The 27,578-nt window shown below is 46.3% G+C and overlaps 1 protein-coding gene across 4 annotated transcripts in view; it reads left to right on the top strand.

Moving 5' to 3' along the window:
- Window positions 1-957: 957 nt before the first annotated feature.
- LOC149367346 (inactive peptidyl-prolyl cis-trans isomerase FKBP6-like) overlaps window positions 958-27,578 on the top strand; it is a 44,968-nt gene continuing 18,347 nt past the window's right edge. Inside the window, exons 1-4 of one of the 4 annotated variants that reach the window (XM_089555166.1) lie at window positions 958-1,021; window positions 2,029-2,148; window positions 9,822-9,913; window positions 18,022-18,250. In XM_089555166.1, coding sequence (XP_089411292.1) covers window positions 9,834-9,913; window positions 18,022-18,250 — 309 coding nt within the window. In that variant the 5' untranslated portion in view covers window positions 958-1,021; window positions 2,029-2,148; window positions 9,822-9,833. Of the gene's footprint in view, window positions 1,022-2,010; window positions 2,149-2,225; window positions 2,281-9,821; window positions 9,914-18,021; window positions 18,251-27,578 lie in introns of those variants that run through there. The other 3 variants (XM_089555158.1, XM_089555144.1, XM_089555149.1) reach the window with 3 other exon arrangements.

The raw sequence follows: 27,578 nt of genomic DNA, 5'->3' as shown, positions 1-27,578 counted from the left end.
ATGCTCATTACGGTTGGAAACAACCACAACCTTAAGGAACTAGATGGGGTGATCATTGGGCACTTCTACTGTAAAGCTGATGGAAGTGGCATTGCTGCTGAAACTCAAGAATATATAACCACTAAAGGAGTTTCAACAATATGATTAAGAGGCAATGCTACCACCAAAAAAAAGGTGTCGATATACCCATACTCATTTCTCACATACACATTTCTGTTCTATGGTGACCTCAGACTCCTGTCACGTTTGTCATGATCATTCCTTTGCATATGGTACGACACATGAAGATCAAACTGTTGAAAATGCTTCACCCAGCCTGGTCTTGAAAAGAAAATTTTATTAATCTAGTCATAGTTATGAAATCTTCAGGGCACATGTATTTTTGTGCCCTGATTCTAGATACGCCATTTAATTTCATGTAAAACAATTCCTTGAGCACTGATGCGATTTTTATGCAAATATTTTGCAAAGTTCTGAAGAAAATTTGCTGCGGGAAACTCGCTGAAATGTATGCCATTGGGTTCTCTTGGTATGAAGGAATGCAGTAAGGGTAAAATTATATCATACTGGCTATCATAGAACTTGAGTTATAGGGTATACTGAAGCTGCCACTTCAGAAACAGGAATATACACTTTTCTTCTCATTTCTGAAACGACAACTTTAGAACCCTATAACTTAAGTTCTATGATAAGCAGGAAGACAATTTTACCCTTATTGCACTCCTTGGTGTCAACCAAGGAAGGAAGCAACCGAGCGGCGGCTTTTGCAAGCAGACGCCCGCGGTGGCGTCCCGCAGTTGTCATGACAACGAGGGCTGTGCCAACATTTAGTGCTTAAGCAATATTTTTATTTTGTAATAAACTTAAGTTTTAAAGATAATCCACAGCATTTACAAGTTTTCTTGATAAACACGACAAAGCACCGCATATGACGTGTGGCGCTCCCAGCGATCTTGTGTCCCTCTTCTGCCGTGGCCGTGCTCTTCCAAGCAAACAAAGCAAACGGAATAGCGCGTCCGGCAAGGTCTATTGAAATAGGTCGCGAAGCCGGAGCCCGAATGCGGTCCAGAACCAAGTGCTAGCGACATCAAATTATGGGTGGAACTAAAGCGCCAAAATGAAATGAGTGGACAAACAACTAGAAGAGGAAAATAATTAGGACATATTTTGTGTTTCAAAAGCATTCAAAAACAATTGCAGTGATTCCTTTTTAAAATATTTTAGTTGTGTGCATTTTGTTATAAAGTATAGCGCTTGCTTAGTAAAAATTTATGACAGCGTTCGCTCAGAGTAGCGGCAATGGCAGCGGGACGATGCCAAGGTTGACGGTGCTCTGATGCAATACCCTGGTCATATCTTTTGACCATTCTGCTTGCTTTTGTTTGAAACTCGATTCTGCTAGCCCTACTTTTTCCTCGTTGCTTGTTGCTCGAGTTCTTGGTGTGCATCGTTCGTGTACAGTTTCCGCTTTTGCCTTTTGCCAGCGCTTCTGTTTAGTTTCGTTCCGTTGGGTGCGGTTCTCTCGCTTTTGCCCCCAAAGGGCATCGTCTGTGGCCATGGCGCCCCCGTACGCAAAAAAGAGGTGTGCGGTTGCACGATGTGCGAGCGATAACCTGTCTGGCGGCGTCACATTTCATCGCTTCAGCGCGAACCTGCGACATTCAGTGCGACACCTCAGGTGAGGACGAAGGAAAAAGGCACAACGAGAACTGACTACCTAAAAATAGCGTTGGTGGTCGGCACTCGTGTCTTCTTTCTTCGTTCTCGTGTCGGGTGTCGCGCTGAAGCGTCGCGGCGTTCAGCAGTTTATTTTTCCCGCCAAGCAGCACCTGACGCTGACGTCACATATATGACGTCACTAATACACGTGACTTCGACGTCGCGTTTTTGTTTTAATTATGACGTCAGTTTTTAGTTGTCCACGCATTTCGAAGACGGCGCTGGCTGCGCACCACAAGCCGCCATGTTTTGAACGTATGGGCTTCTATGGAGCCTACGCTACCATAGTACATCTACCTTGCGTCCGGCGCTGAAAAACGAACGCGCGCAGTCTTTTTAGCGTTCCTGCTTGCGTTTGGTGTGGAGTGGTGTGTGCGTTTAGGTGTATGGTGTCTCGTGTTTGGCGTTGCCGAGAATCTGCGTTCCACGGTGGGTTACTGTCATGCCGCTCCGATTTTTCGTTCAGTACATTTATGTTGCCTAGCTTGAACATGTGGTTTATATAGGTTGCAGCAGTTGGAAGTGACCGCTAGCAACTGTTGGACCACTGGTAAGATGGCGGTAATAGTTTTTACCTTTTACTGATTTTGTGAGTGCATTGGTTACTTTGACAGAAACCGTGCGTTGCAGCAAGGAGGTCTTTCACTTGTGTGGTACCGTGCAATTACCATGAAATTGAAAGATGGCTTCAGTTTATGGGGGTTTAATGTCCCAAAGCAACTCGGGCTATGAGGGACACTGTAGTGAAGGGCTTAACGTGCGCTGACATCGCACAATAAACGGGCCTCTAGAATTTCGCAGGCGGTGTCTCCCCTAACATCCTCGTCCTGCGGCCGAGGCTGTTGGGGCGCGCACCTTCGCTGTTGGACGTTTGTTCTCTCTCTCTCCATCGCAATTCGACCGTCGCGGCCGGGTTCGAACCCGCGTCTTTCAGGTCATGCCATAACCACTGAGAAATTGAAAAATCTAAATATTTCGCTCCTGTAATGAAAGGCTTCAATCATGTAATTCAGAGAAGTGAACGTTTGTGGCTTATGGGGGTTTAACGTCCGAACGCGACTCAGGCTGTGAGGGACGCCGTAGTGAAGGGGTACGGAAATTTCGACTACCTGGGGTTCTTTAACGTGCAGTACACGGGCGTCTAGAATTTCGCCTCTATCGAAATGCGACCGCCGCGGCCGGGATCGAACCCACGTGTTTCAGGTCAGCAGCCGAGCGCCATAACCACTGAGCCACCGCGGCAGCCCAGTTCAGAGAAGTAAATCAATATTGGTTACTAATGGCATTTCGGTAGCAAAACATTGAGTCTGAGGAGGCACCGCCCAGCCGAACATGTGAGGAGCTTTCACATGACTGAAGCAGACCCTGAAAGCCTTTTAGCTGGCACCTACTGGTAGCAGCGTTCACCACATTTCATTCATTCCACATCATACCTTTCTGCCAAAAAACATCCATATTTCAGCACCGCAGCGGTGGCCTAGTAATTTGAGCATCCACCTTGCATGCGGGAGGTGCAGGGTTCGATCCCCAGTGCCACCGGGTGCCCACAGATAATACAGTGGGTACAAACTTTCCCCTCGCCCAGTGCTTGGCTCCTTTAGGGTGAAATGCTTGGCAAACGAGTCGCTGACCCCACCTTAGAAAAGACGAAAAACACCTTGTGTATGGCGCTCTTTGGCCTCAGATGCCTTTGCGCCATAACAATACTTCAACCTCCGAGCACTCGGTCACAACCAGGTGTTCAGTGGGCACCGCAATGTGACTGCCAAGCTTGATCAAAGTGGTCACCAGCAAAAAGTTCGCTAGGTGACTGCGCCCCACCAAAAGATAGCACTTCCACCGTGCACACGCTCTTTTTTTGCGCTGTCATGATGATCATCATCAGCCTGACTATGCCCACTGCAGGGCAAAGGCCTCTCCCATTCCTCTCCAATTAACCCTGTCCTTCGCCAGTTGCGGCCACCGTACTCCCGTAAACTTCTTAATCTCATCCGCCCACCTAACTTCCTGCCGCCCCCTGCTATGCTTGCCTTCTCTAGGAATCCACTCCGTTACCCTTAAGGACCAGCGGTATGCACTGATAAACACTAGAGCTCTGCACAGGCCGCATTCTGAGGCCTGAAACTCAAAGCCTGGGTCTGCTACGTTATCACATTACTGAGCCCGGGCCCAGCCCGCCAAGCTCAACATATTTAGTGCCCGGCCCATTCTTATTCCTGCAGCAGCTCAAGAGGTAAATTGTTGGTGAGTGCAACTAGTCTCTTGATACACAATTAAAAAAGTGGCCGGCAAATGTGCCCAAATTGCAATAACGCTAGGGGAATTGGTTTGGTTTATTGGGGTTTAACGTCCCGAAGCAACTCGGGCTATGAGGGACGCCGTAGTGGAGGGCTCCGGAAGTTTCGACCACCTGGGATTCTTTAAGGGGACAGGGTAGGCCCTATACCTCCCATGTATTTTAGCCTATGTTTGTGACCCGTTTTCTCAGGATCTGTTAAGGTTAGAACAATCATATTGGTACCGGTGAAATTAGCTTCCCAGGTTCTCTTTACTGAACCAGAAGTATTCTGTAATAAGAAGAGGCTTTTTTTTGTTCTTGTTTTTAGTGAACCTGCTCACTTTTCAGGCAAAAATGGCCAATGAATAGCTTGTGAAACAAAATCCCCTGAACTAATCTTTATAATTCTGGTTCAGTAGATTTCTCCCTACGCTGCAGTAATGTTGGCAAAAAATGATGTTTCTAGCTGCTGTGGTTCCAGAGAAAAAGGGGCAAACGTTTCGAAAATTGACATTTCGAGAAAAACAGCTTTGAAGTAATTCAAAGCACTTTACTCCAAACCTGCACGCTGTAAATGCATGCGGATGTATCAGATCAATAACCACTAGCCTCGTAACCACCTCCAGAGTCAATATTTCTCTTCTTCGTTTGCTGCCTTGCTTTTCGGGCCTCTTCTGTAACCAGCTGTGCAGCCCAGTATGCAAAGTACAGTCGTCGCTCCGAGCAGCTGTACCTTTTTCTATGCATCGTAAGGCATACACAGTCCTCATGTTGACTTCATAGAAACCCGGCGTTGTCTTTTTTGACGTCTGGAATTGATGCGAAGAAGAGCACCTCACGCAGATGAGAGAGTGAGTGCAAGCAATGCCAGCTCTTCGTGCTGCGTTTTCGAGCTGCTGCAAGACCCCACTGCACACTTTACATGCACAGCTTTCACGATGGCACATGAGAGCATGTCAGTGTCAATCAGAGCATAGCCAGGGTCACAAAAACTTGTGTTTAGGTTATCCATTTGTGCTGCTGAGTGCGACAGCTTTGAAAAAGACGGGCACGCCATGGCCGCTGTGTCTAGCGTCGGAATGCGCTGCGAGGACTTGGTGCCATAAGGAACGAACTTACGACGATTCCCGTGAAAGCGCCGCTTTTGAAATAACTTCTTCGTCTTTGGCATATCATGAACGCTTAGAATGTAGCCTCAAAGCAATAAAAACCGATTTTGACCGTGAAAGCAAGTCGATAGAGAAGCAAAATAACGCGCGTCGCGAGATATGCCGGCAGCATCTGAGAATTGTTTTGGCTAAAAACGGAACGCTAGGTATTTATTGCCGTTGCCAGGCGTGCAATAACCATTCTGCTAAACACAGAGAAAACAGGTGTTGTTTTCCATTTTTTTTTTCAACCTAGAAGACGTACAGGTCTCTCATAGGTGTGAAAGGAGGCGTGGTCGGTCACCACCTCAGTTTCCGAAAAGGTCAATTTTCGGGGTAAATAATTCGTGCACACGCAAGTGACCCATTGGGAATCGTGGAGGACAGATTGGCAATTCCAAATATCAAAAAACAAAAAAATCAATTTTTTTTCAAAATATGTGCCTACCCTGTTCCCTTAATGTGCTCTGACGTCGCACCGCACACAGGCCTGTAGAATTTCGCCTTCATCGAAATTCAGCCGCCGTGGCCGGGATCGAACCTGCGTCTTTCGGGTCAGCAGCCGAGCGCCGTAACCACTGAGCCACCACGGCGGGTTTGGTGCATACAAAAATAAGAGAATATCGGGTGGGTTTGCTCGCTCGACTTTTTGAACAGTGATCATCTCCGTGACTAGCCCTGAATTTCCAAGAGCCAAATCAAAAAGGTTCCATAAATATGCAATGAACTTTGCGTTAGTTGGTTTTTTATCAGTCATTTTTTTACGGCCCACTATGTGTGAATACTATGACGCCTTCAAAACTGTTGCAGTGGCATGTCTTTTTTAATGAGTGCGATTTCGCGGGTTGAATCATGGCTGCACGAAAAGTAATGAAAGTGCATGTTTATTGCGTAGTATGTGCTTGGAAGACCGGAAGAGTCTTCAGCCAGTGTGCTCTTTTCCAATTACGTTTCTTGTAGCATAGAGATGTGTTTTTGGGAGGTGGAGGCACACTCTCTTGGAAGCGATGGATACCTGTTGAACAGTTGAATGAACGTCATTCTCCAGCAGTTCTTATGAGACCTCAGATGTCTAGTCGTTAGCAGTGACACAAAACCGAGCAGATACCTTCTTGCAGATTGATGGCATGTGGTGCTGATGGCTGAAGCTACCCAGGCCAGCGGTGTTGTGTAACCTAATAGGCTAGTGCACTCGTGCAAAGGAGCCATGAGTCGGGTGTTGCGAAGCTAGAAGACCCTGCTGCTGGATTATGAGCATTTTCTTCTAAGCTTCTCTTGTATTGTTCCATGCAGCGGGGTGTGCGCGTTCGAAATTACTTGGACAGCGGCTGACACCGATTAACCCTTTCAGGTGCTTTGTACACAATTGTGTAAGTGGCGAACTTACACCTTTTTCTGAGAAACTGGAGCACTTAACAGTGATTTCATTATTTCAGTCAAATTGAGCACCCTTCTTGTTGCATACGATTTCAGCAGCGCGAACACGGTTAGGAAAAGACAGAAAGCGGACAGGACAGAGCGCTGAACTGTCAACTTTATAGCAATGTCATTCCTGTGTTTTTAGCTTTTTTTGCTCGTGTTTTCTTCAGACCTTCATGCACCCTCAGCCCTGTTGTTCCATGCTTTGTACATGTCTTTCACTGGTTTTTAGTCTTTTCTTTGTTAGCACTCATGCTCGTTGTATCCTTGATAACCCGGGAAAAAGTGATAATTTACTCGTTCGCGCTCTGATTGTGTTGTGCTTAGATAAATCCCCCTGGTGGGCGTGTTCTGTGGCGTGTGTATTTAAGAGCGGGGCCTTGGGCGTTCTTGAATTTTATAAAGTTGATAGTTCAGTGCTCTGACCTGTCCGCCTTCTGTCTTTTCCTAACCGTGTTCGCGCTGCTGAAATCGTATGGATTCCCACCAACTAGCCCGCCAGATTGTGTTATTTCTTGTTGCAAACAGATTTTGTACCATGTAGAGAATGCAGTAAGTAATATTTCATATAAGAGCGAGCTTGGTGGCACTTCGTTCGCCGTTTTTGTGTGGGAAGATTTTGCCATGAGTGAGAACATCTCAGCTCAGTTTTAGCTCAGTTTCGAGCGTAATGTGAATCTTCGAAACACGAAGTGATTCCACGATCCCCAAGGTGTTTACGTGACACACAAGAGCATTTCGATGTTACTATTTCTAGCAAATCTGACACTTTGTACGGAATTCACCACATCGTTGTAAAAACTTACCTGCTGGTCTTTCACATTTCAAAACTAACAAATTCTCTTTCTTGAGGCCTGAATGTACTACTTAGGTGAAAAAATAATTGATTTCAGTGAAAACAAAAAATGGCGCCTGAAAGGGTTAAAGTAGGTCTACAAATAAACTTTCTCTCATTCTGCATCAGCAAAAATTAATAGCTGTGGTTTATTTATGTAATAAACCACTGGAAAGATTTTAGCTTCGGAATTCGTTCACTTCCGAAGTGTTTCTGGGAACAGTCTAAGAAAAAAAATCAGCATTACTTGTAATTTTTCTTGGGTGAGGAACATGCAACTGTAGCTGATTAATTTTTTTTTTTTGTCTACAAACACCATGACCCTATTTCATCCCTACTGCAGTAATGACTCAAAAGCCTCACGCAGCCTCTTTTATGTACGGCCCCAGCCTGGCCTGGGCCTGCAACTTCGAGACTGGGTCAAGGCCTGGCAAAAACAGCACATTTTCTGGCTTGGTTTGAGCCTGTGCAGTGCTCTAATGATCACTGCATTTGCTCAGCACAGTTGGGGCCGCATCGATGTACAGTCTTTGTCAAAAGTTTAGAGGCCAGGGGGTTTGCTTCTAAGCCTCGCAGTGGGACTCCTGTAACATTTGTGGTAGTCCTACCCATTGGAGAAGGCAGGACCAGAAATCTTCTTACCTTCGGCAAATTTGGAGAGCCGGAGATGAATTACGAACCACAGAGTGTGGCTCAGAAGCAAACCCCCTGGGCTCCAAACTTTTGACAAAGGCTACATATGTAAATAGTTTGTTTAGTGCTGTTAACGCTTTCATTCATTCATCACTCAGAAAGAAGGCGCAAGGAGCGGCCGCGGAGCTTATAAACAGCATCGCGCGGTTCTTCTACAAAACATAAAATACAAAAAAAAAAGATTGCTATCGGCTCGGGGGCACAAAAAAATTTTGCATCTCTGCCGTATGACATGGTTTCACGCAGTACAAACTAATCATTGCAATTAGAAATACGCCATCAACCCTTAACAGTTTGATCGGATTCGTGGTCGAGTTCATACAGTTCCGAACCACGATCTGAGCTATGTAGGGTGGCTGTGAATAATGGGGTAGCCCAAGTTGGCCTTTTCTGAATGCTTGTTGAAGGAGCAAGCTTTGGAGAGGGGGTGTGCCCCTGGGTCGATAGCTCTGTACAGTCTTTGTCAAAAGTTTACAGCCCAGGGGGTTTGCTTCTAAGCCTCGCAGTGGGACTCCTGCAACATTCGTGGTAGTCCTACCCATGGGAGGAGGCAGGAGCAGAAATCTTACCTTCAGCAAATTTGGAGTGCCGGAGATGCATTACGAACCAGACAGTGTGCTTCAGAAGCAAACCCCCTGGGCTCCAAACTTTTGACAAAGGCGGTACCGTCCAAAATGCAGGTGCAAGGCTTGTCCAAATGCCACTGGTGCAGTCATTGACATTACTGCATTGACGTGCTACTGGCATGCACCATGAAGAAACGTTCTCAGGAACTGGCATACTGATGAACTTCACTGGGTTGAAGCTAGTGCTGAACTTAAAAGAACATCGAACACTGTCATAGCTGCCAGGCAACTGTTCCAGATTCTCTAGAAGCACCCACGTGACGCAGTGCCTGGTCGCTCCAACTTTTTTTTTTTTTTTGCCCGGAGCATATGAAAGCACTGTGCACTGGAGGTCAATGCTCCGAAAGAACCGCAGAATACAAAACCAGCGGCTGGTATTGACCGACCAAATGGGACGACTCTTATCAAGAGTGCTCCAGAGCGCTCCAAAGCGGCCAATTGAAGACACGATAAGGTTGGTCATTTAACATTATGTACAGCGCGAAAAACGAAGACAGGGGAAGAAACACGCAAACAAACAGGCGCTGCTATCAACTGAAATTTTATTAGGAAATACTTGTGGTTATAAAGGCTTAGGCGCACGAAACAACGAAAACAACAGAAACAGCAAACCAAACCACACGTGTGCATCAGCCTCATTGCACTGCAGCAGTACTCTCAAGATAGTTCAGTTATACCTGGTGTGACGCCACCGAATGTTTTGCAACACACGGAATGTGCGATGTGGCGATCAGATACGCCTCCACTATTTCCCAGCACTTGCGATTCCTGTGCCTGAAGACAATGTCGGCCCGCCCCAAATCAGGAATGCACATGCTTATCATTTTCTTTAATGCAGTCGCGGCAGTGTAGAGCAAGATTTGATGAAGCGACCTCTCGTGCTGTCTCAGGCAGCGTGTGTCTTCCCCTGTCTTCGTTTTTTGCGCTGTACATAACGTTGAATGTTCACCAACTCGCCCAGTTTTCGGTTCTGCTTAAGTTGATCGCCGTTATTTTACATGTGCACAAAAGAGTGCTTTGGCTAGGCAACACGTCGCCTAGAAAAAGCGTCACTCTACTGGCATTATGTCTGTCTCAAAACTTGCCACTGCAATTTTTCGCAGGTGCTGTGTACCATGGAGAAAGAGGAGACGGCTGCTGCAGGGGACGACTGCTCCTATGGCCCTTCTGTCTTGAAGGAGCCCGTGACACTCGAGTGAGTTGCCATCTGAGTGCAGAATGCCTCCTTTTCATGGGAATGGGAACATGATATCCACCTACATCATCCACCATCCTCGTACTTCGTTTCATACATAGCAGGCAACGCTGCCAAAGCAAGCGCGACTGTTCATGCTAGCTGATTACGCGCCTGAAAAGTAATTCACCATACAAAGTGAACACTCGCATATTTTCTTTCACCTCTTCATCACATTTTTACACAACAGTGTTAAGGGCCCCGTGTTGCAGAAAAGCCGGTGTCGGCGGCAGCGGCGTTGGCCGTGAGCGAGAAATCCAGGAAGCATTAATAAATAAAACCGAGTAGGAAATTGGTCGAGTCGAACCAGGGTCTTCGGAGTGCGAGACGAGCCAGCTACCCACTCCGCCATGCCAGCTCGACGGTTTGGAATGAACAAAGGCGCGTTTAGTGAATAGGCGTGTTGTCTTAGAAGGATGCTTTAGAGACATGTACTGTAGTGTGCATTCCTTTCGGGTGTCCACTGAGACATGAGAGAGACAGGCGTCGTTTCGTTTCCTTCGGGCAAGGCGTCGCACCGAACGGGCGATGGTGTTCCGTGGACTCCTTGGCAACGCTGCAACAGGCTCCCGCGCCCCACTCTTAAAAGACTAAGCTTAAGCGTCCTCCAATATTTGGTCCTGCGACTCATCGAGACTTCAAGGTTTATGACATGTGGTGCCGTGATACGCGGCTGGTAAAGCGAATTGCTCCGACTCCATCCACGCCGCAAAGGTAGGGCCCACTCGGAGGAAGTCACAGCCAGATGGCCCGAATAGTGAGTGCCTCAAAGCTTGGACCGTGATTTTCAGTGCTAGCTCTTCCTTTTGTGCCATTTTTGACATTCTCGTCCAAACACTCCCCGTGGCTTCGAGAGGAATGATCTGGCTCGGTGGGCGCACTGCTTCTGCAGCCTCCACTGCATTGCCAGCTATGTGTCAGACGGAATGTAATGCCTTTTGAATATTAAGCTGAACTAACAGAAGCATTTCACCTTTCCAAGAAATTGGTGGCCTTGGGTAATTTCCTGATATCTGTGGCGTACCTGATGTCTTTTTCAGAGTGTCTAGCGACCTGGAAAGCCTGGAATTGTCAGGAAAATTTTGTGCACCTGGAGAAATCTGGGTATTACCAGGGATGCCATCAAAAAGTTCGCACAGTTGGGAAGATTTAGTGGCTGAAATTAACACATTGGTTTGCGATGAATTACAGTGATGCAGCAAGTGCCCAGCATACTATTCATGCACATTGGAATGAATTTTTTTCACTTCACACTCTTGAAAATCGTTGGCATCAATATCTATGCCATCAAGTTCGTTGTTTTGTAAACTTGGCTCTGTGGGCTGTGCGAAACTTGTATACCGTGCAGAAACTAAAACAAATACAGGCTAGTTGCTCTGTATTTATTTATTCATTTATTTATTGAGAATACCTACAAGATGTTAAGGCATTCTTATAGGGGGTTAAGTACATGGGGGCCGCATAATGTCAATAAGTTCTGTAGTTTGAGCTGTGACGTTAAGGTTATTAAAAGCTGGCACTTTTTGAAAATCGTCTTGTGCTTTTCCCACAGCAATGCTGCTGTAGACTGAGCATGGGGTGCCTTGTTCAGTGCCTGGAAAAACGTGTGCGATCAGTCTTTCGTTCATGGCTGCGTTTTGTGGGAACACATTTCTCTGTTTACTGTTTTGATTTCTAAACTGCTTGAGATCATTTGATAATTTTCATTGCTCTTATCCACTACAAGGCCAAGGTATTCGTTTGTACTGGAAGAACACGAAGAGGGCAGCCAGCCTCACTAAAAGGGGGCTCTCAATAGAGTTGTGGTATGCCTAGCATGTTAAGGGGCGCCGCTTCACAAATATCCTCCAGCAAGAATTTACTTAATGCGTTTTGTGGAAAGTGAGTTATCTGTAGTGTGGTATTTTTATGGGGTCACAGCCTTCCGCTCCCGCACTCCCACACCGTGGATGCAACGATCCCACTCGCTAACCGCAAAGGGGTTCGTGCTTGAGGGAACAAAGGGAGGGACGACAATGCGTGTGCACTCATATGCTATTTATTACACCTGCTACGAATACACAGAGTGGGCCGGCTAGCTACACAACATCAACGAGGCATTCCTCGGAAATACAAGGGTAACGTAAGAAGGGCTTCTGACTTACCGGCTGGGGCAGGGGCGCTACTTGTGTTGGCGCTGAACGTTTGTACACGTCGACAATGGCCGCCGGGTTTTCCCGTGCACGCCACATTCTTGGGGCGAAGCCATCCCCGAGCATTTGCTGGGGGAGGTGACGAGAGTGCGCGTTTGCTGCGCTCGCTTCGCTGCCGGGAACCAGAAGTCCAGTGGCAAGGCGTAACGGGTCTCCGTGCACCTGCCGCGGAAGGTGATGAGAGCGTGCGGCTGCAACCGCTCGTGATGCTGGCTGGATTCCGAAGAGACTCTCAACGGCTCGGTGGCGCTCCCGTCGCTGCTTCCACTTACCCCAAGAGGGGAAACTTCCCTCCTTGCCCAGCCGGTGCTGTCATGAAGTACAGTGATGATGGTCGGCCACGTCGAACACGAAGGGGGAGAAACAGGTTTTCCACAGGTCGTCTAGCACTCGGTGTCATTTACTAAAACAAGCATCGCCACAGAGCCATCTGGCACTTGTCTGTTGCAGAGTGCACCACTACTTGCATGAGAAGAGAACGCCATAAAGAGACTAACGCACTGGCTGCATTGACATATTAAGTGTGAGAGCGTGACACCGTCTGAAGTGCAGAAAGTATATAGCAGTTTAATCCGCACCCTCTCCCATAGTCTGAAAAGGTCTGCTCCTTGTAAAGCATTTCTGGCTAATACACTGCTTTCTGAGGAAAGAATATCATCCGGTGTTCAGATAAAGAACAACAGCAAAAAAGTTATCAAAGGCTACAGTGCAAACCACTTATAACAATAATGAGGAAACGAAAATCCAGTCATTATAACCAATTATTGTTGTATCTGCACCGGCAAAAGGAAAAAAATTAGGCAGTGGCTTGGCTCTGGTTTAGCCTGGATATACAAGCGAAAAGCTTCAGTTGTGCTTGGTTTGACGTCATGGCTGTCGCAGTTGGCGCACAATGCACTGGGAGCACCATGATAACGGTGGAGGCATTTGGCCGTCCACAGACTGCCTGTACGGAAGTGGAGGAGGAGATGGAAATTGGCGCGGTTAAAACTGCTCGCAGGAATGCGGAGAGGAGGGTTGCTGGCTGTGACGTGGCCAACACGCGGCTGCAACGAAAGGTCAAACGGTGGGCGAGGAGGCGAAACGCGCAGTTGTAGCGGTGGTGAGAAGGCGGCGCACATGCGCAGTAGCGCGCTGCTGCACCTGTGCTGCGTGTGACGTCAGTTGGTCGCGGCATATGGCTCGGCTCCGGCCCTCGTAGTGAAGCTTTTCACTTCAAAAGCAAAAAGAACGCACCCATGATTGCCGCGTGCATATAGGCTTTACCCCATGCATGTTGCCACCGGTGCTCCTGTCAAGGGTGCACGTGTTGGCGCATTGCCAAGTTTGGCCATCGAGCCAACCACCCCACTGGAGCTCCCATCAAAAGATAAACACGCCGTATTGTTATTGGTGCACAGCATCTTGGCACGTTGACAGCGTCTGTGCCACGGACAGTGCAAAACTGAGGAACGCACTAAGGAACACTAACACTTAAAAAAAAATAGTAAATTCTCAAAGACAAAAGTGTGTGTGGGGTGGAGGGGTTCAGAGATATCTCCTTGTGTTTAGTCACCGCCGGTTTTTGCCGAGTTCGCGAGCCCACAGATGGTCGAATTGGCAGAAGCTGCATTTGTGTGAGAAAGTGTTGCACAGTGGCGGCCAAGCAAGCTCTTCCCTCATCCCTCCTTCAGCGATTGGGACGATGATAAAGCTTGGTTCCCAAGTCGTACGCAATGCCTGTTGCGGATTTCACCACACCGGCGGTTCATTTGCAGAGTTTGCATGCCATTCGGCTCCAAGTATTTTATTTTTTTATCAAGCTTTGAGACAAATTTTGGTGGTAAATACCTTCCGCATGGCCAGAATCCTATTAAGGCGAAAGCCTTTAATGCCTCACACTGTCGTTAGCAGCCGTATCGGCAGATTTGTCCACGTTTCGGTGTCACTACTTAAAAAAAAAAAAAAACGTGTCGTCTCTGGGAATCGATTCAGTGCCTTTGGCATTTGAAATAGAAACGCTACCACTCCGCCACGCCACGAAGGCTCAGGGTTTGAGCATGAATAAAGGCGCATCTAGTGCATGCATGGGTTTCATAAATAAAATAAAAGAAATAAAGAAATACAATAAGGAAAGAACCAAAAATAAAAAATGAAAAGAAGGTATGAAAAAAATTACCGACGATTACGTTACTTCCTAATGCGAAATTTGAACGCAGCAAATAAGCTGTTTCACCTTTTCGATAGATTGAGGCAAAGAAATCGAGCAACACATGTATGTGCTATCACAGAATTTTTTTTTTTTTTTTCACACGTATTCGCAATTTCGGCTCGGGCGGTGCACATATACAGATCCGCCGCCACCGATCTGGCTCTCTGATTGCCACCGCACAGGGGTTGCATTGGAGGAGGAGCGAAGAAAGGAATTAAGTTCGAGCCGGCGCTTTGACAACCGGAGACTCGCAGGAAGAGGGGGGAGGGGGCGGCGTGTACACCCAGCGGCAAACGATGGGGGCAGAAGCGCGCGCAGCAAGCGGACAACACGATAAAGGGAGGAGGGAAGAGATAGCAGCGACTGACTGATGCCGCTGACGCCGATAGCGCTGGGGGGATGAAAGGGGGGCGGAGCTGGTTACGAGGCCGACGCCGACGACGACGCGAAACCCAGGAACGGACGCCAAAGAGCTGCGCTCTAAAACAAAAATGAAAAAAAAAACAGCGCAAGGAAACACTTTCACCTTGCAGCACTTTAGAGAGCCAAAGTGCCCCCTGAATGTTTTGTTGCATCCGTTTTTTCGCCAATATATGGTTTATTTTTACATAGGGGCAATGGGAGAATTGATAATTTAAATAATTTGATCATTACAAATGGTATATTGTTATATCTGGTATTGTTGTTAGTGGTTCACACTGTAAATGTATAGCATAGTAGTGCCTTCTACAACGTAGAAGTTTAAGGCGGAAGCCTTTGATGCCTCATCGTTGTAAGCAGAAGCTGTCGACAGAAATGTCACGCTTTTCAATTGGTCGAAACGGTCGTGACGTCACAGTGCGCGAATTTCAAAGGGGCAATTGTACTTTGGCTACTAACCATGCAACCAATTCAAGGGATTGTATAGTGATGCTCCAAGTAAGTTCGACTGAGTTTAGTTAAATGCTTACTTAACCAATTAGTCTAATGAACCTTTCTAGTCAGACCAGATAAATAAATAAAACCGAGTAGGAAATTGGCCGAGCTTGGGAATTGAACCCCGGTATCTGGAGTGCGAGTCGAGCATGATAACCACTCCGCCATGCCAGCTCGATAGTTTGGAATGAACAAAGGTGCGTCTAGTGAATACGGTGTCTTCGTTCACTCCCATCTTCCTCCCTTCCCGTTACGGGGAGGTATAGGTGTCCACCGAGATATGAGACAGATACATTTCCTTTCCTCAAAAACCAATTTGCCGATCCAAATTATTGTCACAAGGGGGGGGGGGGGGGGGGGGAATTTTGACGGGTGTCCACCGAAATATGTGAAGCAGTTACTGCGCAACTTCCTTTCCTCAAATACAATTTTCGACTAGTGTCTACTGAGATATGTGAGACAGTTACTGCGTAATTTCCTTTCCTCAAATACAATTTTCATTTTCTTCATTACCGCCCCTCTTTCTTCTTTCACTCCACTTCCTCCCTTCCTGTACGGTGCGGTTCAGGTGTCCACCGAGATGACAGAGAATTACTGCGCCATTTCCTTTCCTTAAAAAGCGTTGCGTTCAAAGGGCATTGCACGGGTGGTGGCGTTCCTTGGACTCCGTGGTAGTGCTACAAACGCTGTAGTGTTCCACTCCTAAAGGTGGAGCTTAAGCGTCATTGATTAGCAGTTAATTAATGCACCAACAGAATGTGAAGTGAACAATGTCGTAGCAGAATGCAGCACTCAGGCTTTCGCCTTTCACCACTTTAGCCGCTAAAGTTCCTCGTAATTTTTTTTCATGACCACCACCTGGCCATAAAGTTATTCTTTTCCTACTAAATTGGTTACAGAGGTAGCAACTGTCGGATACAGTATTCACTTGCGTAATTTGCACACCCCAAATTTGTTACCCCAGGTTATGGGAAAAAAAAGAACGAAACTTTTGCACGCGCATTTTGAGCTGCGTGCACACGGGTGTGCTCAAAGGCTTGGGGCAGATCGGTGTGGCCGTGTCACCATGTGTGGCTGCGAAAGGTGCGAGGGGACGAAGTGCATGCCGTTCACCAGGCTTCCTCGCACTGGCGGTAGCGTTCTCGGACAAACAAGTAGCGTGCACTGCACTGCAGTCTGAAACTACCAGACTGTCTGCTCTTGCCCCTAGTCAGCCACGCTGCACGTGAGAGTCCTGTTATTTCCATTTTCCTCTGACTGCTGGCTTGTGTTGTTGCACATTTATTGCTTTGAGCTGAGCACGCACTGTGATGCCATCCCGTGGGGGGTCGCACAACGTGGGGCTGGGTGGGAAGAGGTATATATCCCTTTCAGGCGCCATTTTTTTGTTTTGACTGAAATCGGTTATTTTTTCACCTAAGTAGCATATTCAGGCCTCAAGAAAGGGAATTTGTTAGCTTTGGAGCGCGAGAGACCAGCGGGTAAGTTTTTACAACGATGTGGAGAATTCCGTACAGAGTGTCAGATTTGTTAGAAATAGTAACATCAAAATGTTCTCGTGTGTCAGGTAAACACCCTAGGGATCGTGGAATCGCTTTGTGTTTCGAAGATTAACATTACGCTCGAAATTGAGCAAAAACAATCGATGTTCTCACTCGCAGCGAAATCTGTCTGCACGAAAACGGCGGACAAAATGCTGCCTAGCTCACTATTATGGGAAATATTATTCACTGCATTAGCTGCATGGTACAAAACAGCAACTTATTTTCAACAAGAAGGGTGCTCAATTTGGCTGAAATAATGAAATCACTGTTAAGTGCTCCGGTTTCTCAGAAAAAGCTGCAAGCTCACCACTTACACAATTGTGTACAAAGCGCCTGAAAGGGCTATATGAAGTCTGCTTGTTGTTGGCCAGCAAGGGAAGAGTTGATATATATGCAGCAGCAATAAACAGTATATATTGCTCATTACGATCTCCCCTTGTCATAGTCGTGGATGGACACTTGAAAAACGCATTTCATTGCCGCTTTTTTTTACTTTTATTTCCCCCTTTGTTCCCCTCCCCACGTGTAGGGTAGCATACTGGGCATTGCCTGGTTAACCTCCCTGCCTTTCCGTCCATCTGTTTCTCTCTCTCTCTCTCTCTCTTGAAGAGTTTTAGGATGTGTTCACAAAATCTTTGCATAACTTGCGCATCCCCTTTTTGAAGCCTTAATTTAAACACAAGAAGTACACAAATTACGCAAGTAAATGGATTGCCTGGAAGAAATGCTTGAGGGAGCAGTAAAAAGTTACGCACTGCCTGAACTGTGGATCACCATCATCATCAGCCAGATTACGCCCACTGCAGGGCAAAGGCCTCTTCCATGTCTCTCCAATTAACCCTCTCTTTCGCCAGCTGCGGCCACCATATTCCCACAAATTTCTTAATCTCATCCGCCCACCTAACTTTCTGCCGCCCCCTGCTACGCTTGCTTTCTCTTGGAATCCACTCCGTTACCGTTAAGGACGAGCGGTTATCTGGCCTTCGCATTGCATGCCCTGCCCAAGCCTACTTCCTCTTGATTGGGATATTGGTAAACTGCCATTCATGATCTGAGATAACTTGCCATATGTGCTTCACCCCATTATTTAAAAAAGTAATCGGAAAATTGTTCTTGCGGATTCACTTTGGTCATTGAATTTTTCCACAGAATGAATATGTGAAATAAAAAAGTGTTATTCCTTGACTTGGGTGTTATTACAGTGTGTGTTAAATATTCCTCTTGCAGGAACGTGCAGGAGGGAGTGGTATTTGAGATTGAAGAAGAATCGAGCAGCGCAGAGCAACAGCAGGCAACCTTCGATGAGGCCAAATTAATGGAAAACTTGCGTTTAGATTTACTAAATGGAGGTGAGCTTGAAGATGAAGCAGGCCCAGATGATGATTTGGCTCTGCCCTTTGAGAGAATGGCCTTGTCCATGGAGGCTGTCACCGAAGACCGAGGAGTCCTTAAGAAGGTAAGCTGGCGGGTCGTATAGTCTTTGCCTGAATGTAATGATAATGTGCACAAGGGTTGTTCCACGTAAGATCGTATTTATATTTTGAAATTAAGCAGTGTGATTGATTGCAGGAAACTGGCTTGTTGCCAGTATGCTTCAAATGATGTGGTTAACCCTTAGTAAGGCGACCTTATTTCCAATGGGAATGTTGAATTTATAAGTTTCCTGATGCCCCGAGGAAAGGCTAGGAATAAATTTACTGCAGAAATGAACTCTATATGTAAATTAGCAAGACCTTAAAATGTGGGTCATATCTGTCCCACCGATAATGTGGTGTACAAGTAATGGATCACCATTTTCAGAGGTAGAGCAGTATTTGATTTTAATGACACTGCTTCGGTGCTCTTTGAACTCGTCAATGTTGAGGAGCTCGCATGCATTACATTTTCTTCTAAATAGCAGAAAAACACTTGATGCACAGGCGACAAGACAGGTTTCGCTATCATCATTAGTGCTTGCATCATTCTTCATGGAGCACCAGGCACATCTGCACCTTGATACGCCTTGCTGTGGCCGGTGCTCATGAAACCCACCCATTTTCGGGCTGTCTATGTTCCACAACCGATCACCTTGTACGCTTTGAGAACACAGTCCGGGAAGCGTTCATCCACAACCAACACTGTATCGGAGTCTTCTTTGACCTGGAGAACGCTTACGATACCACGTGGAGGTTCGGTATCCTCCGTGCCCTAGCGGACCTAGGTATCCGCGGCAGGATGCTGAGCTGTTTGAACGACTTCCTAACCAACCGCACGTTCCGAGTCCGCCTAGACGCAACCTTCTCCAACACTTTTATCCAAGAAACTGGTGTGCCCCAAGGGTGCATCCTCAGCACGACCTTATTCATCATGAAAATGAACTCCATAGGAAAAGTAATCCCAAAATCCATAATGTACTCAGTTTATGTAGACGACCTCCAAATAGCATGCATGTCTTCCAGCATACCTACTTGTGAGCGACAGATACAAATAACAATAAATAAACTGGCTACCTGGGCAGATAGAAACGGATTTAGATTTTCTTCTCAGAAAACAGTAGCGGTTCTGTTCTCTTTGAGACGAGGCCTACAGGCCGACCCCACACTATATCTAAACCAAACCCCACTACCTGTCAAACAAGAGCATAAATTTCTAGGAGTAACTTTCGATAAAAAGCTCACTTTCTTGCCACATATATATAGCATAAAGAAAAAAGGTTCCCAGGCCCTCAATATACTGAAACTACTGTCAAGAAAACGCTGGGGGTCTGATAGGGCATGCCTGTTACATATAAATCGTTCTCTGGTTCGCTCTAAGTTAGACTATGGGTCCATAGTATATGGCTCAGCAAGACCATCCTATATAAAACGACTGGATCCTATCCACAATCTTGGTTTAAGGTTGTCTTCCGGTGCTTACAGAACTTCACCAATAGCAAGTCTGTATGCGGAAACTAATGAACCTTCCTTAGAAGATCGAAGAACTGCACTAACTTGTACATACATCCTCAAAATCCTTTCTCAGCCCAAACATCTCTGTTACCCAATTGTCACGAAATGCTCATCCCGCGATTAAGCCGTTGCTTTTGCGCTTCGAAGAAAAATGCCAAGCTCTGAACATACTAAACAAAATCAAAAATATTGCCCCAAGACACGAAGTGCTACCACCATGGTACACTCTCCCCACAGTGTGTGACGTCACACTAACACGCCTCGGGAAAACCTGTACACCACACGACTATATAATACAAGAATATCTAGCACTACAAGAAAAATACAGAAATTACACTGCATTTTATACTGACGGGTCAAAAACTCATGCACATGTAGGAAGCGCAGTAATACAAGGAAAAAATGAAAATGCAGTACGACTGCCCTCATGTGCTACAGTTTTCACCGCTGAGTGTTATGCCATATGTGTTGCGGTACAGAAAATAAGAAATGAAAACATCAAAAACAGATTCACTGAGCGTCCTTACAGCATTAAACTCCAAAAATGCCACGGAGCCACTGATTGGAAGCATCTTACACAATATAGTAAAGGTCACAACACAAAAACATGTTATAAAATTCTGCTGGGTTCCCAGTCACATTGGCATTAGGGACAATGAGAGAGCCGACATGTGTGCTGCACAAACCAGAACCATGGAAATAAAACGTGAATTTGCCTCCTAGGGATTACATGAAGTTAGTGCATAGCAGACTAAGAGCCAAGTGGCAAGCTTCTTGGGAAAATGAAGGACACAGCAAGCTGCATACCATAAAGCCCATTTTAAAAGAATGGAAATCATGCCGCCATAAAGGGCGTTTTATCGAAGTAATTTTATGTTGTTTACGCATAGGTCACACACACATCACCCATAACTTCTTATTAACAAAAAAAGACAAACCTCTGTGTGAAATGTGTGGTGAGGAGCTCACAGTAAATTACATTTTAATTTCTTGTTTGCATCTCGAAGAACTTAGAAAAAAAATTTTTACGGTATTCTACAATGAACACATTCCATTTCATCCCGCATTGCTTTTAGGCGAGCAAACACTTGTCGAGTTTTCACTTGTTTGTAAGTTTCTGAGGGAAGCCAATGTTTTAAATCTATTATAATGTAACCTCTGTACACTTGACATAACATCATCTAACCTTGTGTTTGGCGCATGATAGCCATAGTTGCTTATGCACCATAAAACCCCATATAACTAACTAACTAAGTTTCCTCTCTTGTTTACGATCATGCCAATGAGGGGACGTTTCAAAAGCAGCCAAAAAAACACGTAGTTGTACTCTTTGAGGCTGATAGATTGGTACTGGTGAAATGCATTCACTGTAGTGGCGTCCAGCATGAAATCAAATAGCCTCGGCCCAGCCCCTCTTTGAACGGCAATCGGACTAGTTGCTGCTGCGTCGCAGATCAAAACGGTCCACATCGCTAATCCATCTGTTGTAGTCTGGTAGTGGATTTTGGCGTGTCGTTCGTATTGTTGACTGATTAGTGGTTTCCTCAAGGTCATAGAAGTGTAGATAGGACATGGACAGGTCTATTGTCCCGCCGTTCAAAGACTGCTGCGACCCCATTTGAGCGCCTAACGTAGTTTTCTTTTTGAAGCTTAGTGTCGAGCTTTACTTCTTCAGAAAAATTCTTCTGGCTTGTGCGAACTATTGCTGCTGCTGGAATATTGTGTTGAAGCTTTTCCATGGGCATCATAGTAGTGAAAAAAAATTGCCGAAGCATGACTGAGTTCCTGGTGAACATGTCTTCCGAAAGGCTAAGCACAGTATACTCACCAAGAGCGGTCATGATGAGGTTTTGCCCTCATAGATTTAGAATTGTACCAGGTAGCCCGTGTCAGAGTTTGCTTGGCACCATATCTTGGAGCCTCTCTTGATGGGCCTGAGAGGCATGTGCTGCTTAAGCGCCCTTTGAACAGAACTGTACTCTCGTCATTTGACTGGTGTGACGACAGGGTGTGCTGAGCGGAAAAATGCTGGTTCAGAGCATAGGGCTCACTCTCCAAAAAGCATGTCGTAGCCATCTTCACCGTGTTTCTTCTTTGTGGTTATGTCACTCAGGTGTAGAGTGGTCAAGACGTGTGTCATGAACTTGGATATTTCGTGATTGTGAAAAAAGTTGTCCCTGCTCCAGTACAAATAAAAGTGTTGCTGCGGGTTCGCACTCTTAGGAGCACCATGTGAAGAAATGCCTCAAGTTCACTTCTTTCTGTATTTTGCCGCACGTAGTGGTTTGTTTTGACCCAGAGGCAAACGACTTAGGATGGGTTCAGATGAGCGGACCGGATTGCGGATCATCCGTGCGCGTCAGCGCGGTTATCGTTACACGTGACCAAGCATCCGCGAGTCGGTCCGGACTCGAGCATTCACACGAACGTAGCGGAAAATCCGCACATACTCTGTCTCCCCCAGCATGCGTGCGCTGCTTGCGTGGCTCCGAAAACTCTGCTACCGAGAGTTTCAACATGGACGCCAAACGAAAACGTCGTTTCGCCATTGAAGTGCCTGAGGTTGCCGAGGAAGTTTGCGCGGCTAAAAAGCGGTTATGTCGGACAAAACCATGGTTGGGAAAAAAGTGTTTGGGTGTGCAGAACCTGCTGTACGAGGACCTACTTGAATGCGACCAGGCAGAGTACAAGCTCTTGTTGCGACTGAATCCAGAGCAGCTTTACCAGATACTGGCTCAGATACGACATCGAATTGAGCGAAAAGACACTATCATGCGGTCATCCGTGCCAGTTAAGACGAGACTACAAGTGACACTTCATTTTCTTCCATCTGATGAGCTACTTTATCTTTCCAAAAAGCAAATATAGTTGTACCGAGTTGTAAAATGGATCCAAGTCTGCACATAATATGACGTAGTGCAGCAATGAGCGAAATACGAAAAGGAGACCGCAACGCTGCACTCAAGCTGCAAATGCATCAAAAAGCGCGCCAAAACGAAAGGCGCCAGCATGGAGCAAAGCCGACTTCATTCCGGATAGCTAGCCAGACGAGTGGCCGAGCCAACATTGACCAACCTAGAAGTAAAGCGCAAAAACAATCTCGGTCCACCGCCAAGCCCCCAGACTGGAAAAGGTGCTCGCCTTTTCCATCCAGTTCGCGGTCCGGTCCTGGAAAAGTCCACGCCGCCCGCCCAAGGTTGCTAAGAGCAGTAATGCGGACAGCGCTGATGTGCCCGGGCCATCTGCGATCCGGTCCGCTCGTCTGAACCCACCTTTAAGGACGCACGCACAGTGCTCGTTCATGCCTTGGCAAGTTGGGTGGACAGTGCAAACAGCATGAAAATGGATGAGAAGGACTGAAGGACACAAAGACGGTGGTGCATATAAAATCACTTTATAATTGAGGAATGCACAACCTCGCATTCAGTTGGTCTTTTCTGAATGCTTGTTGAAGGAGCAAGCTTTGGAGAGGTGGTGTGCCCCCGGTTCGATAGCTCTGTACATATGTAAATAGTTTGTAAATAGTTTGTTTAGTGCAGTTAACGTGTTCATTCGTTCATCACTCAGAAACAAGGCACAAGGAGCGGCCGCGGAGCTTATAAACAGTATCGCGCGGTTCTTCTACAAAACATAGAATACAAAAAAAGATTGCTATCGGCTCGGGTGCATAAAAAATTTTTGCGCCTTTGCCGTATGACATGGTTTCACGCAGTACAAACTAATCATTGCAATTAGAAATACGTCATCAACCCTTAAAGGGACACTGAGGAGAAATTGAAGTTGGCTTGTATCGACAGAATACCAGCTCCTGATTACAAAAACGCCACTCATACTGACAACAAAGCTCTTGTAACGTAGAAAAGAGCGAGAACCAAAATACAGGTATCGCCGCCACAGGCCAAACTCGCAAGTACAAGCGTGATGAGATCATAGAACAAAACAGTGTTGCTAGAACGAATGGGTCTAGCAACACCAGGAACCGAGAAACCATGCATCACTGAGGCGCAGCCAATGCATGCGCAAATCTCCTTGACGTCGCCAGGTGGCGCCACGTGCCCGGCTGCTACGTGCGCTCCTGAAGCATCGGACAAATCAGCGCCTGTTTTCCGGCGGTAGGCGGGCTCCCGGTATTCCGCTAGCGGTAACAAGGTACATGGTATGCTAAAGGTGTCTATTTGCGAGAACTTCGTTGACGACTTCGAGAACGAGATCCATCGTAACGCTGGCAAAACGCCAGTGCAAACGTAATCGAAGCGACTGTAGCGACGGCCGCAATAGCCGATAGATGCCTTCAACGTGCGGCCGGCGGTAGCTTTCTTTTCGGCTGCTGCTAGGCCGCACTGCTGGCAGCCAGAAATCACGGAGTCTGCGTTACGTCATGTGCACGTCATGTGCACGTCATGTTTCACGTCTCTTAGTCCTCTGTCGTCATAGACGAATCCCAAGTTTGAATCAGAGCGGCGGGAAAAACTTTTTCAACTTCGAATCCAAATTTCTTAGAAATAAATGCATCTTTCGCTGCCGGCCAAGTGGCAACAAAGCCATGACATGCCGAACTATCGGATTTTACTATAAAAAAAATATTAATAGTGCTCTCCTCAGTGTCCCTTTAATAGTTTGATCGGATTCGTGGTCAAGTGGGCACAGCTCCGAACCACGATCCGAGCTATGTAGGGTGGCCGTGAATACTGGGGTAGCCCAAGTTGGCATTTTCTGAATGCCTGTTGAAGGAGCAAGCTTTGGAGAGGGTGTGTGCCCCCGGGTCGATAGCTCTGTACATATGTAAATAGTTTGTGTAGTGCAGTTAACGTGTTCATTCATTCATCACTCAGAAACAAGGCACAAGGAGCGGTCGCGGAGCTTATAAACAGTATCGCGCGGTTCTTCTACAAAACATAAAATACAAAAAAAGATTGCTATCGGCTCGGGGGCATAAAAAATTTTTGCGTCTTTGCCGTATGACATGGTTTCACGCAGTACAAACTAATCATTGCAATTAGAAATACGTCATCCACCCTTAACAGTTTGATCGGATTCGTGGTCCAGTGGGCACAGCTCCGAACCACGATCCGAGCTATGTAGGGTGGCCGTGAATAAGGGGGTAGCCCAAGTTGGCCTTTTCTGAATGCCTGTTGAAGGAGCAAGCTTTGGAGAGGGTGTGTGCCCCCGGATCGATAGCTCTGTACATGTGTAAATAGTTTGTAAATAGTTTGTTTAGTGCAGTTAACGTGTTCATTCATTCATCACTCAGAAACAAGGCACAAGGAGCGGCCGCGGAGCTTATAAACAGTATTGCGCGGTTCTTCTACAAAACATAAAATACAAAAAAAGATTGCTATCGGCTCGGGGGCATAAAAAATTTTTGCGTCTTTGCCGTATGACATGGTTTCACGCAGTACAAACTAATCATTGCAATTAGAAACACGTCATCAACCCTTAACAGTTTGATCGGATTCGTGGTCAAGTGGGCACAGCTCCGAACCACGATCCGAGCTATGTAGGGTGGCCGTGAATACTGGGCTAGCCCAAGTTGGCCTTTTCTGAATGCCTGTTGAAGGAGCAAGCTTTGGAGAGGGTGTGTGCCCCGGGTCGATAGCTCTGTACATATGTAAATAGTTTGTAAATAGTTTGTTTAGTGCAGTTAACGTGTTCATTCATTCATCACTCAGAAACAAGGCACAAGGAGCGGCCGCGGAGCTTATAAACAGTATTGCGCGGTTCTTCTACAAAACATAAAATACAAAAAAGATTGCTATCGGCTCGGGGGCATAAAAAATTTTTGCGTCTTTGCCGTATGACATGGTTTCACGCAGTACAAACTAATCATTGCAATTAGAAATACGTCATCAACCCTTAACAGTTTGATCGGATTCGTGGTCAAGTGGGCACAGCTCCTAAACCACGATCCGAGCTATGTAGGGTGGCCGTGAATAATGGGGTAGCCCAAGTTGGCCTTTTCTGAATGCTTGTTGAAGGAGCAAGCTTTGGAGAGGGTGTGTGCCCCCGGGTCGATAGCTCTGTACATATGTAAATAGTTTGTAAATAGTTTGTTTAGTGCAGTTAACGTGTTCATTCATTCATCACTCAGAAACAAGGCACAAGGAGCGGCCGCGGAGCTTATAAACAGTATCGCGCGGTTCTTCTACAAAACATAAAATACAAAAAAAGATTGCTATCGGCTCGGGGGCATAAAAAATTTTTGCGTCTTTGCCGTATGACATGGTTTCACGCAGTACAAACTAATCATTGCAATTAGAAATACGTCATCAACCCTTAACAGTTTGATCGGATTCGTGGTCAAGTGGGCACAGCTCCGAACCACGATCCGAGCTATGTAGGGTGGCCGTGAATAAGGGGGTAGCCCAAGTTGGCCTTTTCTGAATGCTTGATAAAGGAGCAAGCTTTGGAGAGGGGGTGTGCCCCCGGGTCGATAGCTCTGTACATATGTAAATAGTTTGTAAATAGTTTGTTTAGTGCAGTTAACGTGTTCATTCATTCATCACTCAGAAACAAGGCACAAGGAGCGGCCGCGGAGCTTATAAACAGTATCGCGCGGTTCTTCTACAAAACATAAAATACAAAAAAGATTGCTATCGGCTCGGGGGCATAAAAAATTTTTGCATCTTTGCCGTATGACATGGTTTCACGCAGTACAAACTAATCATTGCAATTAGAAATACGTCATCAACCCTTAACAGTTTGATCGGATTCGTGGTCAAGTGGGCACAGCTCCGAACCACGATCCGAGCTATGTAGGGTGGCCGTGAATAAGGGGGTAGCCCAAGTTGGCCTTTTCTGAATGCTTGTTGAAGGAGCAAGCTTTGGAGAGGGTGTGTGCCCCCGGGTCGATAGCTCTGTACATATGTAAATAGTTTGTAAATAGTTTGTTTAGTGCAGTTAACGTGTTCATTCATTCATCACTCAGAAACAAGGCACAAGGAGCGGCCGCAGAGCTTATAAACAGTATTGCGCGGTTCTTCTACAAAACATAAAATACAAAAAAGATTGCTATCGGCTCGGGGGCATAAAAAATTTTTGCGTCTTTGCCGTATGACATGGTTTCACGCAGTACAAACTAATCATTGCAATTAGAAATACGTCATCAACCCTTAACAGTTTGATCGGATTCGTGGTCAAGTGGGCACAGCTCCGAACCACGATCCGAGCTATGTAGGGTGGCCGTGAATAATGGGGTAGCCCAAGTTGGCCTTTTCTGAATGCTTGTTGAAGGAGCAAGCTTTGGAGAGGGTGTGTGCCCCCGGGTCGATAGCTCTGTACATATGTAAATAGTTTGTAAATAGTTTGTTTAGTGCAGTTAACGTGTTCATTCATTCATCACTCAGAAACAAGGCACAAGGAGCGGCCGCGGAGCTTATAAACAGTATCGCGCGGTTCTTCTACAAAACATAAAATACAAAAAAAGATTGCTATCGGCTCGGGGGCATAAAAACTTTTTGCGTCTTTGCCGTATGACATGGTTTCATGCAGTACAAACTAATCATTGCAATTAGAAATACGTCATCAACCCTTAACAGTTTGATCGGATTCGTGGCCAAGTGGGCACAGCTCCGAACCACGATCCGAGCTATGTAGGGTGGCCGTGAATACTGGGCTAGCCCAAGTTGGCCTTTTCTGAATGCCTGTTGAAGGAGCAAGCTTTGGAGAGGGTGTGTGCCCCCGGGTCGATAGCTCTGTACATATGTAAATAGTTTGTGTAGTGCAGTTAACATGTTCATTCATTCATCACTCAGAAACAAGGCACAAGGAGCGGCCGCGGAGCTTATAAACAGTATTGCGCGGTTCTTCTACAAAACATAAAATACAAAAAAAGGATTGCTATCGGCTCGGGGGCATAAA

Source organism: Amblyomma mixtum, chromosome 1, assembly GCF_055824585.1.
Source record: "Amblyomma mixtum isolate Tamu chromosome 1, ASM5582458v1, whole genome shotgun sequence".
NCBI lineage: Eukaryota > Metazoa > Arthropoda > Arachnida > Ixodida > Ixodidae > Amblyomma > Amblyomma mixtum.
Note: the sequence above shows the minus strand (reverse complement) of the source record. Positions and strands in the feature narration are given on the sequence as shown.